The sequence below is a fragment of the Merops nubicus genome, unplaced genomic scaffold (assembly GCF_000691845.1).
Source record: "Merops nubicus isolate BGI_N331 unplaced genomic scaffold, ASM69184v1 scaffold31342, whole genome shotgun sequence".
Classification (NCBI taxonomy): Eukaryota; Metazoa; Chordata; class Aves; order Coraciiformes; family Meropidae; genus Merops; species Merops nubicus.
In genome coordinates this window covers 1-14,976 of record NW_008592147.1, presented here as the reverse complement: position 1 = coordinate 14,976, position 14,976 = coordinate 1, and the positions used below count along the sequence as shown (strand labels likewise).

Sequence of the window (14,976 nt, the reverse complement as noted above, 5' to 3'; positions counted from 1 at the left end):
TTCCTGCTACCAGTCCCTGACCTCGGGCTCTCCGTCTGGCTTCTCAGTTTCTGATCACTGTTGTTGAACTTAATCAGGAAGTCATTTTATATACCTGTGATATGTTTTATTAGAGTCTGGCGAAAGGGTCCGCAAGGATTTCATTGTGCTTCTGTGTCTGTATTATATAAAGCTATTATACTTTATATAATCCTTCACGCACACTACCACTTCCTCACCTGTCCCTGCTCTCTGTCATTCCTGTAGACCTGGTAGCCTGGTAATGCTGCATGCTCCTTCAAGGCCATGGGGATACATCCCCTACAGGGGTCACCGCTTGGTGCCATTAATTCTTGGTCTCTTGTCTTCGTGTTCAGGCTTCTATGCTGGTATAGAGGCACTTCTGAGTTTTGCCCTCATGCTGAATTTTAGCCACATCCACCTCCTGTGTTACATCCATCTGAACAAGTTGCATCTCAGGCCTTGCACAGGGGATTGGCAGTATTTCTGAGTGCTGTTCCTCGGGTCCCAGGCTTGTCTGCTGGCTGCAAGCTTGTCTAGCCTGCACAGCATCCCCTCCAGCAGGGACTGGTGGTGCCTGCCCCTCCACTGCTCCCCAGGTTAACCCCTGTAAATAGCCTCCGAGGTACCCTGGGCGTCTGTCTGCCTTCCCGCCCAGTGCCGCTGTGCTGTACCGCTGCCTTACCGTGTTAGTGCAGGCCGCGGCATGGCTCCCTGTCAGCTCAACTCGAGGTGGTGGGAGGCGTGAAGCTGAGAAACAACTCAGCGCTTAAATTTATGTTTGTTTTGCCAGCTGATTGTTAATTTGGTGTATGAAGTAAAGGAAAGTGGAGAGATGGGATTTCTTTCTTTAAGAAGGAGATAGTTTACAAACTGCTTTGGTAGCTGACACTTAAGTCCAGACAAAGGAAAATTTAAAAACTGGAGAAAACCATCCATGGTTCAGAGAGGAGTATCTTGGTTTTGCCTGTAAAACTATATGCACCGCAACACAGAGTGTTCTGTTACTGAACAGACATAATCTTACATGTTTAAAATACTAGTTACTTAGGATAAATGCACGTTATTCAGATTTCGGTTTCCTGTGATATCACTTCAATTTATCACAAACATTGCTGGAATCTGTTAAAACAGGAGAGAACTGGGCACTCTTTAAGTAAACACAACTGTGTGAGGCTTCACTTTGTCCTTTCTTAATTTTTGAAGGACTTTGGCAGTAATTACATTGCGGTAAAAGAGATGATGTAGGAGGGTGAAATCTGAGCTACTTTACTGCTGCTGTATTTAAAGTGCATATAAAAATAGATTTCCTTAGTAATTGAAAACTGGAATATCTGTTTAAGTGTAATGCTACAGGCACAACATTATTAAGGGGGAAGGCAAATAATTTGGAGTGGTGGAATCAACTTCTGTGGTAGCATTAAGGGGAAGATGGTATGAGGCTGTTTCCGTGTCCCTTCTCAGATACTGGTACATACCTGTACTTTGGATCTTCTCTCCTTCCCCCGCTTTCCCTGGTAACGTTGATAGTTCAAACCAGCACTAACTGGCTTTTAAAGGTGGAGCTGAAAACTGGTGAAATTTTGTGGAAGCCCCAGTGTACAGCCATCCTTCCAAAACATTTGTTTACAATAAAAACCTGGGTCCAGTTCCTTTCCTGGAGGCTGTTGCACCCTGTTCAATAATCCTAATTCTGCACTGAATCCTCCAGTCTTGTGTTAGTGTTGAATGTTGTCCTGCAGATGGAGGGCCACAATGTCACAATTAAGAACAAAATATGCTCAATCCACTTTATTAATTTCATTTCCTTCCTTCTGCTGTGTTTGGTCGCTAGAAGCATTATAAACATTCTGCACTTGTATCTGTTAGTTAACCAGATAGAAAGTTTTTTTGGGAAATTATCTCCCACACAAAAGTCCATCCACTTGTCTCCCACACAAGTTGTTAGTGTTCATTTAACCCAAATGAGCATAGTTCATTGATTGACTAATGCTGTCCCCAACATAATGTTTGTTTATAATGCATGATTTGCACTCATGATTTGTCTTTTGAATGAAATTCCTGCTGTTAATTATAAATCCTGGCAGGTTTAGGGGTCTGAAAAGCCTGTCAGATGTTGGCCTTAAGGGCTAGTGTCCCTGAAGTTGGGTGTAATTTGCACATAATAAATTGCTTCAAGAAGATTTTGTTTCTTAGCATAATTACATAAGTCTTTTGGGAGTTAAGCTAAGCTGAAATTAAGGGTCATCGGACCACCACAAACCTTTAAAGGTTGTGATGATAAAATCCAGCTGTTTCTTCTCAAAAACAACCTCTGGATGCATTGCTCTTATCCACTGGTGTTCTTATATGATGGCAACGACATTGTGCATCTAACAAGAAAAAGAAAATATTAGTTGCATTAAACCGTGAACATGAACTGGATAATTAAAGACTAGTCAGATTTCCCAACTAGTTTGACTGCATACATTACAATGTCATCTGCAGATGTCCTGGATACCCAGGACATCCACAGCCTGGAGACTTTGGATGGAATGGCCTTGAATCCATGGGTGGGACTCATGATCCTCTCTAGGGGAGCACCTGCAGTTGGATCTGCAGATGAACAATGCAGCCTTTGGTGAGGCTGTACAGAGTCCCACACTGCAAGGCAGAGTAAGGCTGTGGAGAAGAGCATTGGGATTTGCAAAGATGTACATTTACATGTGGGGATTCAATTTAGACTTTGTGGGGACCTTTTTGCCTTTTAAGCAAATTTGTAGAGTTGCTACATTTCAGCTTTGGAGTGGGGGCCAGGGTGTTCATTTTGAAATATGTACCTCTTATTCCTGGTTTGTTAACTAGGCCTTATTATTGATAATGTACTCTGTTGCTGTCTTTAAATGACCAAATACCAATATTTTTTAATCAGCATAACATTCGTTTTAAAATACCGTATAGTTATTAATAATATTGTCTCATCTAGCTTAGAATTTTGTTTGGTTTATAATTTTCCTTGATTACTTGTAACTGAGATTATAAATAACATCAGAAGAGAGTTTGTTCGTATACAAAACAACCTATGTGCAATGAAGCAAGAAACCTACATTATACAATGCACAGAATGTTTCAAATACCTTCTACAGCTAGGTCTTCTGCCCTAGCTGAACCTGGGTAGCACAGATGCTTTTTAGAGGAGTCTAGTAAAGACTATCATCTGGCTTCCAGGGATTTGTTTTTTAGATAGAATTTTGCATATTTTTAGAATATTCCACTTAATAGATAATGCCACTCAAAAAGAGGATTTGTACATCAGTGAACGTTATAAGTATTTAAGATACAGATAATACATTTTGTCATTTTAAAATATTAATAGTATGCTTTTAGGTGCTCACATAATGAATGGCCTTCATATAGTGGCCTGGGTAGTATCCTCAGAGAAGCAGACTGGGAAAATCCTTTCTTCCCATTTAACAGGAGAGGAAAAACCTGCTTACAGATCCACATACACTGATTTCTTTGTGGTTGGTAAAAACATTGCACATAACACTGAAGACAGCATCTAGGTGCACCATCATTCTGGACTCCAAGTACTTAACTTGCCTGCCATCTAACAGCTGTAGCTAGGAGATGGCTTACTAGAAACATGTTACCAACAGTTGTTTGCTGCTCCGTGGCTAAGAGGTGGACTCGTTTCTGGTTAAAGCCCTCAGCCACTTCTTCAGCGGGTGGTGCGTGGGCCATGCTGCTGCCTTTGTGCTGTGGGGGCTTTAGTGAATGGCTGTTGGTGCCTGAGGACTAGACAAAACTCCACACAGCACCTTCCAGATTTCCACATCAAAAGCTCTAAGACTCTACTGATCTCTTTATCTTTTCTCCTTCCCCTCCACAAACACACAGATACATTTGCGTGACAGGCTTTTAAAATTCTTTAAGGCAATTTCTACTATATGATAAGGACTGCTTTTACAACAAAGTCCTTAACAATCAATACTCTCGTAAGGAGTAAAAGCAAATGGGGAGATATCTGCTTTGGCAGGCAATAATAAAGATGTACATGCAGTACCAATTACTTTGCACAGTCATTCCTCAAGATACCCCTAACAGTTATGGGTCAAAGTCTTCTGTATGTCTGCACTGCTGTCCAAAAAATGTCAACAACCTAAAGGGGCCACCCAATCTGTGTGACATTTGTTGCCCATCTGTATTGTGGGAAGGCACTTCTAGTCCCTTTTCAGAATATGAAGATTGTCCATATTTCAGAGGACTCAACACCCTCCCATCATGTCTTTCTTTGTACAGAGATGCTATGGTTACTGCAGTGCCCCTTGCTCTACTGATGAATGCAAATGATTACAAATGCTGGTGGGTTTTTCATCCCACGTGCAATTATTTTTACCACTTGTGTGTTGTAAGAAATCCCACAAGGCTATTTCAGTAATGGAGTTTTGTTTGTAATTAACGCTTGCTTGCTGAATCTTCCTAGGGATAAGTTAAGGAAATGGGGGAGGAGGATTGCAGTAAGACAGAAGAAAAATTAATGGATGCAAAATGGAAAGCATTTTGTTCTGAGTCTTTTGCCCTATTACACTTTTTAATTATAAGTTATTACTTAAACTGAAGCCCACTTCCTCCTGAAGATACTTTGGGAAATCATTGTAATTACATTGTCATCCAGGAGCAAACAAAATTTAGATTTTAAAAAAAATAACAAGGAAAGTGTATTACTAACTTTAATCAAGCTTGATGACACTGAAGTTTTTGCATCCCACATGGCAGAATGAGTAGTAATTGCTACAGAATGAGTACTGATTACAGCTGAGGAGTGATTGCTGCTGAGGTAGAAACTTAACATTTTCAAGCACGGCATTTTACAGTTAGCAGGGTGCATTTTAGGATAGTATTTCCCTGTTACACATGATAATGGGCCATCGTTGCAAAACTGTGTGGGCCAAATGGCTTCCAAGTTCAGTGCAGCGCTCAGGATCTGAACATGAAGAGAGGGGAGGCTTTTGAGAACTGAAATTACGCTTCCAAGGCACTTACAGCTGCAAGATAATATTTTCAGTGTACTTTAGACAAATAAATGCTTCACAATGTTTTTGTAACTCTGTCCTGTCGTTTTGCTCTCTTTTTAGAGTTTCTTTGCAAGGAATGCCCAAGAGTTCATATTTTCATTGATCGAATTGAACTGAAGGACATACCAGAAGAGCAGATGTATATGAGAAGGTGGCTTCATGAACGCTTTGAAATAAAGGATAAGTGAGTAGCAATATGCAGAACTTTGTTTCAAGAAGCTATCTTTCTTCTGTTACATTAACAGCTATACCCATGATTTCTCTGTTACTGGAAGTGCAAGCTGTAGGGCTCTCTGAAGTGAGATCGTGGTGATACTTTGGTAGGACATGGTGCTGGGTTAACGTTTGGATTTGATGATCGTAAAGGTCTGTTCTGACTAGAATGATTCTGTGGTTCTATATTTTGTATAACAAAATAGCCTTCTGGTTAAACCTTTTGCTCGGGAGGTTGGGATTCCTGAGTGTTAGACCTCCGTTAGACTGAAGAGCTGTGAGTCCATGTCCCAGGCAAGATTAATATTCATCTGAATACTCTACATTTATCTTCTTGTAGCTGAGTCATGTGCAGCCAGGAATGCAAGATGCCCACGGTAGGCAAGCAAGCAAAAAGCAGTTTTTTAGAAAGGGGCAGGTCTTGGTCTAATCTCTTCTGCCAATATTGTTTCTGCATCTTTCTGTCAGACAGCAATTTGATAAAAACACAAGTAACCCCTAGATCCCTACCTTCACTGGGGAAATCAGGTGAAGTATGAGTTTCATCTGTCCATCTTTGAATAGTGGCAGAACTAAAGGGCCTGGCTCCCTCCAGCATCTCCAGATAAGGTCACTAGTGAGCGTACACAACATCCTGTGGGACCTTGTGCTCCAGAAGGACTTGGTGCCTCATTGTGGGATTTAAGTATTGTTTGAGAGATGACTTTTTAATTTGCGACATCCAGAATAAAGGAGCTGAATCAGTTTACTTTGTAAATCCTTGAATACTTTGTGTGAGAGAGAAATTTCCCTGTTTCTTTAGGTATATTCTGCTCTAAAATTGTTCTGCCAGTCTCACGCTCCACAGAAGTAAGAAAGAGGTAAATTTGTCCTGTGACCTTTGAATCCATGTAAAGGTTAGCGTGACTATCCATAAACATGGCACTGTTACTAAAGTATCTTAGAAGCTTAGAATCACAAAGTAATTTTTCTTCTCTTTGCTTTTGAGAGGAAGAAAGTCTGAATTTCAGTCTATAGACAAGGAACTGATATGTGAAATAAAAGACTGTCCAGCGTCCCTTAAGTAGTCTTCTGGTGAAGACCAGCAAAAGTGAACTCTCATCATCTGTGTCTCATTGTAGACTCCTGTTGACTCGAACATCTTTCCTGGGACCAAAGCAGTCTGTCAGGCAACTTTAGAGATACTTTAAATCCCATTTAATTTTCAAATGCATTTCAATTCGAATGAATTTCCAAATGCATTTATTACTGATTTTCAGAAATGGGAGGAAAAAAGTTACTACTAAACCCGTGGTGTAGCATTTTACTCCTGCACATTTGGCTTCCAAAATACTTTGTAGGATCATTTAGGTTGGAAAAGGCCTTTAAGACCACAGAGTCCAACCCTTAACCCAGCACTGCCAAGTCCACCAGTAAACCATGATCCTAAGTACCACATCTACACATCTCTAAAAGTACCTCCAGGGAGATGATGACTCCACCACTTCCCTGGGCAGCACATAGTGTCTTGTGAGCTCTTGTTATTTATTATTATCTTGTTATTATTTTATGAAGATACTTTTTCCCCATCCTTTTGTGTTCAATGATTAACTGTGTGGTATTTTGTCCTACAATATTGTGAAGTGCTCTGGGGTTTTCTGCTAAACACTGAAAAAAAAGGATTCATTTCAACTTTTATCCAGTGTTAAAATTCATCCCTGAAGAAAATCTGCTTTTATTGCTTACAGGGGTTCTGTTTGTGTACTCTGATGTGCAATGTTGCTTTGAATGCATTAAATTCTTATATCGTATTGTTATTACATCGTTATTTCTATGTTATTATTAGATCCTTAAATAATGTGTGATTAAAAGCAGCTATTAGATGAAAACAAGTTGCTTAAAACTTCATACACTAACGTGTAACTTTGACCATCTCCTTTTGTCTGCTTGTAGGTTACTAATAGAGTTTTATGATGCAAAGGATTCTAAAAGAAGAAATAAGTTCCCTGGAAAAAGTGTGCATTCCAAACTAAGCCTCAAGAAAACTTTGCCATCTTTGCTGTTTTTAGGTGGCCTGACTGCTAGTATGCTTCTGACAGAATCTGGAAGGAAACTTTATGTAAAAACATGGATATATGGGACTTTAATTGGCTGCCTGTGGGTTAGCATTAAACCATGAGCAGATGTTAGTCTCCAATCAGTGAAATGTGCAGTCTTTTCTTGCACATTGCACCAAACTTTTTCCTGACTTTATAGAAAATACAGTGTAAATAAAGCCTTATCGATCGACCATTGAAAATAATAGAATTTGTGAATTAAGCCTCTATATGGTTGGTTCAGGGAAAATAAATATAGATTTTCAAATTTGCTACTGATTTTTGCTGGAATAATGACAGATAAACTGAGTAATAGGATAAATTGCTTTCCCCATGAACTAGCATCCATCTCTATCTGTGGATCAGATGAAGTACAAGTTATGCATAAGGGTGTCTTAAGTGGACCTGTGAATGTATTTACAGAGATTAATTTAGGGTATATATTTATTCTTCTGATACTCATGTTGAATTTGCGTTACTCTTTGGTGCATTGCAGCAGCTCAGTTGCATCTGTCCCAGCTGTATCACAGCTGAAATCAAAACTTTTTCCTTTTCTTTTTTTTTTCTTTGTTTGTTTTAATTTTGCTTTTCAGTTGTAGCTAAATACTGTGTTCTTTAAAAGGGACTAAGTTGGAAAAATCATGAGATGTCACCTGAAGCAGAATGCAATGTTCTTGAGAAATACTGTTCATGGGGAAGAAGCTCTGTTTATCTAGTGCATGATGTTTGATCCTGCTGCAGTATTTGCTGAATATTTTACATATGCAAAACATTAAATTCTACTCAGCAAAACAGCTCATTTTGTGCATAAAAGGAATGTATGCAGTATAATGAAAGGTTAAGTTCTTGTTTCTGGCCTAACCAGACTGTAGCCTACCTTGTGTCTGTGTTGTCCCTAGCACCTCGAGACTTTCAGCTGAGCTCACAGACCTTTCAAGTGTACGTGCCATAAACAGAAGTTTCCTGTTACCTCACAATTTTCTGGAAGCAAACTCTGTTGTTTGGGTAATGCACAGAACTGCTGTAAGTTGGGGAGCGCAGGGGTACGGTAGCGAGGAACCTTCCGGTGTTCCCGCTGAGCCCGGAGCCTTTCCCCAGTGCTCTGCTCTGGCCTGGAGGCAGCTCCCTGCTGTGCTGTCACCCCGGGCTCCCAGAGCCCTCTGGGCAGTGCAGACTGCAGCGGAGTGAAGCGACAGGCTGTTGTACTCCATAGGCACAACAGACGAGCCGTGCAAGGCACGCATTTCCTGACAGTGTTGCACCCGCTTCAAAATACGCTTTAAAAGGCAAAATCAACAAACCCTTACTACCAGAAGGTCTGCGGCTCCCTTGGCTGGTATTTTCCCTGGGGAAGTGCCATTTCCTGATATCAAGGGAATAGTCTATACGTACAGCAGTGGGATAGGAAAGAGGATGCATTTTTTCTTCTTCTGTTAGGGAATGTGACTCCCTGTATTAAAATGAAAGAAATAGAGAATATTTTTCTATCACATGTGCAAGCTTTACATGTGCACCTCTCTCTAGCTTCAGTGTCTTGCATTAGAGTCTTTTGTGAGTTAAATGTCTCTTCAAATTACAGCTCAGTTTTTCAGATTCCACCATTGCCAGTTAATTAAAGATACTGCTTTTACTGTGTGGTGGGGTTTTTTTACAGAATTTTATAGAGTAATTAGTGTTCCACCTTAAAATCAGTCGGTACGACGTTCAGTTTGCAGTTCTGTGTCCTTCCATAATGGGTTTTGTCACTGGAGTTATTTATATCGGTGATTGATTCAGGATATGTTGATGAACCATTTTAAAAACAATGACTGGGAACAATGTTGAAAAACAGTATTGTTATGAGGCTGTGAAACCAGAAAAAAAAAAAAAAAAGCCATTTTATGTAACAGCCAAATGTGCTCACATGTAGTTCTTCCTATTCTCAGATGGCTGTTTGCAGTGGGTATAACCAGAAGGCAGCATTCAACATCAGTGAGATTTTTCAGTCATGGAATGAAATTTTACTCTGACATGACTAAATTTCTTTGTGAAAGCTAATAGTAACTTTTAGTTATACAACAAAAATAAATGCAAACTGCTTAGTTCATTTGTAGAAATGTAACTGCTATTTTGGAGAGCCTAATTACCACGAAATACTGGATCTCTCTCGCTGTTAAGTACCAGGAATATAATTGACGCAGTGCAACAAACGAACAGGATGTTTATTTTGAACTTATTCTCTATGTTACTCTTAATTTTTTTTTTCTTGTCATTAATTTATAAAGTTTTGAAAATGTAATTTGCTGATGTATTTGGCATTGGGAGTATCACATGCTATTTCTAAATATGCACTGATATTAACTTGAAATATTTCTTCATTAAAATAAGAAGAGCAAATGCTCATTCAACTTTTCTGTCCTGTCTGCTTGTTCAGTTTTCTCTGCATTTGCTATGTTTGTAGCTGGGTGAACAGCAACTGCTAACAAAAAAGCCATTAATGTTACATTTACTTAATTACGTTAATGTTTATTAACGTGCAGTGCCACAGTCCTGGCCAGGAACTGGGCTCCGTGGCGATGGGCCTTGCACAGGGCTCTGGCAGGGAGTGGACAGACCCAGGGGGTGGGGGGAGGTGGTGCAAACAGATACATCAAGCGCATCATGGTAGCAAGTGCCAGTGATGTGTTCAATCTGAGAGGGAACTGTGTGTTCAAAACCTTACTCCTCCAGCTCTAATGGTGCATTGATAATAGCAATTTCCCTCCAAACGCATGCTGTTGGCAACACCACCACTGTCTGCTAGTTCCATTGTGTTATTCTTGTGTTTACTTTCTTGGCCAGAACTGGGAATAGTGGAGAACACAAAAAGTGAAGTGAGACCCAAAACTAAAGCTCTGGGTGATGCTACAGTGAAGAAATGACTGAGGAGGGGCTCCAGCCTGCTGCCATCTTTGGTTAGCTGCTCTGAAGCATTTTCTTGGTGTGATACTTGCTTTTTCTCCTTTCAGTAGAATGTAGCATACTAAAAATTGATTTTTGGTTGTTTTTTTTTTTTTTTGCATTTTAGCATGCATAAAATATATATGCTAACTTTGGGGGAGAGAGAGAGGTAACTATTTTAAGTTTGGATAATGAAGGGGACCAGGAGCAGGTTTGGGATTTTTTGCTTAGTGTTAAAAATTTAAAAATACTTCTACCACCTCCAAATAAAACACATTTCCAATGGCAGACATTTCAACTGTGCCCAGAAAGGCAATAGAAAACCGGTTAATAGGTTCAAGATCTGCTTTGTAAAGGCTTTTCCTTTATACCTATAGGAACCACAGTTTGGTCCTAACCTGCAGTTCTAGTCACTTTTCAGCAGTGGCTCTGATGATAGCAGTTAAAGTGAACACGATGGGGTTTCTCTTGCCCTCGTTTTCATGCTTTTGCCTGTCTCATCAGTTAGAGCTCTGTGCTCCCAGTGAAGAAATGTTTGTGTAACAGCAAAAGTCACGCAAGTGAAACAGGACACAGAGCAAGTCCAGAGAAGGAAAAGCAGCAATAATCTAATAAAAAAAAAAATAAAAAAAATGAGAAACATCAGCTCCACTCAGGCATGACCACATCTGATTGATTCCAGGGAAGATTTGTTTTCTGTGTGGAGACCAATTTCCCTGTCAACGTGGTGATTAGTTCTCCATCCTATCCTCTTTCAGTCCCAGATCTGCAGCCCTGCCCTGGACTGGCTGGTCTGTTACTTTCCTGACGAGAAGTCCCTCATCACACTGATGCAAATCTTGGGTTTTCTGCGTTCTCCTCGACCCAAAAAACCTGTACTCAGTCTGATAAACTGTTGACAGACTGACCACTGATGCCCACCTCCTTCAAGCTACATCCTCCTTTTGAGGACTGCCGTTCAGAGGGCAAATGCCAGCGGAAAGGCTGGGGTATGTTGCTGGTGGGCTGGAAGGAGACGCTGCAGTTGTGAGAGGCGTTGTTGGTAAGCCTGGGTTGGACCTCTGGGATGGATGTCCTTCCAGCTTCCACCAGAGCATGCCCTTCCACTGACGGAGGGTTCACACGGCTGAAAGGAAACATGAACACCAGATGCCACCCTAAAAATAATGACTTGAGCCTGGGTTGTATTTGTAATGTGAAAACTTGATTAGTTGTGCTTGTACAAACTTTCACAGCCATTCTGTCTCCCTTTCATCTTATGTGGGAACTCGTTTTTCGCAGGGCATTTTGATGCCTCTGTTTGTGTTCCCTGCATGACTAATTTGAACCAGAGCCATTTCAACCTGTTTGCCTGCTTGGCCCAGAGATACTGCAGAGAATGCAGATGTTTAAGGGCAGAAGTTGCTGTCGGTCCTCTGGCCATGCAGTGGCAGACAGAGACCCTGGTCTGAGCTGCCAGGCTCCCCACAAAGCCCCTGCAGGAAACGAGCCTCTCAAATCCCAGTCCCACCATCACAGTTGGGCATTGCCATGGGCTGCCAGTACAAAGGGTTTCAGAGAGGTAGGTCCTAAAACCCACGTTGGCTTGTTAGCAAACTATCCGGGATGTGGTGTTTTCTCCAGAGGGTCCCTCCAAGAGGTGGGCTGGGGCTCACTGGTGCTTTGACGAGTTGCAGGATGATGACTACTTTGGGGCATCAAAGCCCAGCCGCTGGAATGGGAAGTGGGAGATATGGTCTCAACATCTGGCCTGAAGAAGACCAGAGCTACTGCGCTTTCCCCACTACACCATGTCTCAGGGAGGTATGCCAGTGCCACCTCTCACCTCCTTTTGGTTGCTCTGGCAAAGATTAGAAAAGACTTTGAGATTTGCAGGGCCAGTGTATCAGGTCTGGCTGAGCCAATTTCCCCATTGCAGCCCTCCTGGTGCAGTGCTTTTGTGCTGAGAGCATTGGGCAATGGGGGATGGAAGCACTGGGATGTAAATTTAGCAGAAGCCACTTGGCTTGTTAACGCTGGAGGATCTGTTAACCGTCCGGGTCCCGCCCAAACAGAACCCCTCCCCACTGGGGGAGGAGGCAAGGTCCCCACAGTGCAGACAGGGCAATGGCTGGGGAAGGCAGAGGACCTGGGTGTGCCGTTGTCCAATGCTCTCAAGACAAAAGCCCTGCACCAGGAGGGCTGCGATGGGAAACCGGCTCAGCCAGAGCCGATAGAGCCAGCACAGCTGTGACCTGTGCTGAGGGCACTGCCTGGGTACACGGTGTCTACACTGAGCAGCACCCCTGAAGCGTTTCTGCACCCAGAATTGAACCACCCCAGGGACAAGGTGGAACCAGGGATGGCCCTACAAGCTCATACCAGTGTGCAGGCACCTGTAGCCTCCAGGCTGTGGTTACGCAATGAAGGGGAAGGGTTCTGCTCTAAAGTACTACGTTTTTGAAGTGTTTTGAATGTTAGGAGGGAGCCTGGCACATTTGCAGGAGACCTTGTCGCTGCTACACCTGCTTTGGTCCCAAACTCAGCACCAAGAACTTCCTTCCCCATCCTCTTTAGAGACACCCACAAAGGCTGAAATTGCCCAAGCAGTTTTGAATTTCTGGATGCAGCCAGCCCCTGGCCCTGCTCAGCTGTGCAACTATTTCATCCTGTTGGGGCCACAGGGGAACCTGAGTTATAGACAATTTAATTTGGAGTTGGCCAAGATGGGAGAGCTAACAGTATTATGATTCCAAAAAGTATCCAATGCTGTACAACATCGTTAGGCACAAATAAAAGAACATAGAGAGATCTCAAGGCTGAAACCTGAACTGGAGGTATTAAGTTAAATTACTTTTCATGCTGTATGCATCGTAGCAGTCCCTGGTTAAGGTTTTCACTTCTGGTTTAGCAGGCATTTACATCTCCTACAGTCTAACATTGCACTTTGAGCAGAAACATTATAGACCCAGAAAAATGGTGTTGCCTTTACATTTGTTTGCACCTAAGTCTTTTAGTCTTGTGTGATAAAGAGACTATAAAAATGTGCTTCTTGTTTATATAATCTCAGAGCATTTTTTGGCTTCTATAAACTAAGTCTTCATTTCTTGTCTCAGGAGCTATGAAAAAAATTCATTACTCATCAAGGTGCTTTAATAAATTCCTATTGACCACAAAGCATTAGTATCATCACATACTGATACATATTGAAAAGATTTTTAAAAAACATGCATAGTTTTTTATAGCCAGAGAGGATAAACTAAAATGCAGAATTACTTCTTTCTGGAACCAGGCACTTGGAAAGAGGACTTGATTGAAGTCATAGACCCACCTGCTTTTCTAACAACAGAGAAATAAATAGAGGTGAATAATGTAATCCGCGCTGCTGCTGAAAGACAGCAAAGTCGACCTTGATGAAGAAATGTTGTTTTTATTGTCCAGCAAAGGAAAGTTATTCCAAAGAGCTGAGAAATAACTTTGTGTACTAACACCACTCCTGCCAGCAGAGGATATGTTATTGTTTTCTATGTTTAAACAGTAATGAGATGTGTGTGTATGTATTCTGATACTGCCAACTGTATTCCTGTTCTGTGACAAGGTAACGAGAGACTCCAGAAGTCTCAGTGCTTAGAAGAGATCCCTTCTGCCCCGCAGGGCTGGGCACGCCAAGTGGCTGCTGTCGCTAGCTCGTCCTCCGCATCCCTTCGGAAAGCCGGCGGCTGCTGTCGGACACGGCTTAAAAATAACCATCATTCTTGGCAGCAAGACACGTATAAAAGCCAAGGTGTGAGCAGGGACACGTACCATCACCAGGAATGCTGGTCACGGTGATAAAACCTAGGCGGCCCATTGAGAAGCCCTGCAGAAGCTGGGAGTGGAAACCCAAGCAAGCGGCGCACGTGACAGAGGCAGCGTCTCCAGGGGCCACACCAGGCTCAGCTGAAGTAGAGAGTCTGCATTCCTTTGGTGGTTTTTATTAGGGCAAATTTGAAGCTTTAGAAAGAAAAACCCTCTCCAGATTTTAGATAGTGATCCTGACCCCTCACAGTTTGCAATAACTTTGATATCAAATGATACCACAGAATAATCGGGTAAGGATCTGCCAGGCTGCAGGTTCTCACCTCTTTCCTCTTCATCGGCTCAGGCCAAATTCTTCCACATGCAGTTATGAGTTTTGCACCTCCTTATTCCTTGGACTTACGACTTAAATTAAGCCTAGTTTGAAGAAGAATTTAGGACTTGTGTCTGCTATAGAAGGCAACAGGAACATGTAAGGTACATTCACACATCTCTGTACAGCAGTCTCCTGGTAAAAAAAATGTACTTCTTGGACTGAACAATCAGGGGATGCTTCCAGGCTCTGGCTTTCTGTTTGTAATATGATGGTAATGGCCTTCCTTGCATTTCAGGGGTGTTCAACAAGCACTTTGTTTTATGAAGTTCTGGAGAGTTTTTCTGTAACATTCACCATGATGGTATCAGGAGGAAATGTGTGATTCTGTCTTTGTAACTGGGTTTATTGATCATACAGTCAGTAAGGTATGGGAAGGCCACCTGAGTAAGCTCAAGTGTTCCTGAGTGAGCTCAGAATAATGTGCAAGGAGAGGCTGAAATGAGATCCCTCACATCCTTTCCCCACACACCATTTCCCAGTTACCTTGCCAGGCTCCATGCTTTGCTGTACCTCCACATCTCTGCCAGGGTTCATTTTCATAGAATTATAGAATCATAGA

The 14,976-nt window shown here is 42.0% G+C and overlaps 1 protein-coding gene across 1 annotated transcript in view; it reads left to right on the top strand.

The window, feature by feature from the left end:
* The window catches only part of AGPAT5 (1-acylglycerol-3-phosphate O-acyltransferase 5), a 38,977-nt gene extending 31,439 nt beyond the window's left edge, over positions 1-7,538 (top strand). The window contains exons 7-8 of the mRNA XM_008935076.1: positions 5,118-5,241; positions 7,203-7,538. Of these exons, the coding sequence (XP_008933324.1) occupies positions 5,118-5,241; positions 7,203-7,428 (350 nt within the window). The 3' untranslated portion in view covers positions 7,429-7,538. The remainder of the gene's footprint in view (positions 1-5,117; positions 5,242-7,202) is intronic.
* The last annotated feature ends 7,438 nt before the right edge of the window (positions 7,539-14,976 follow it).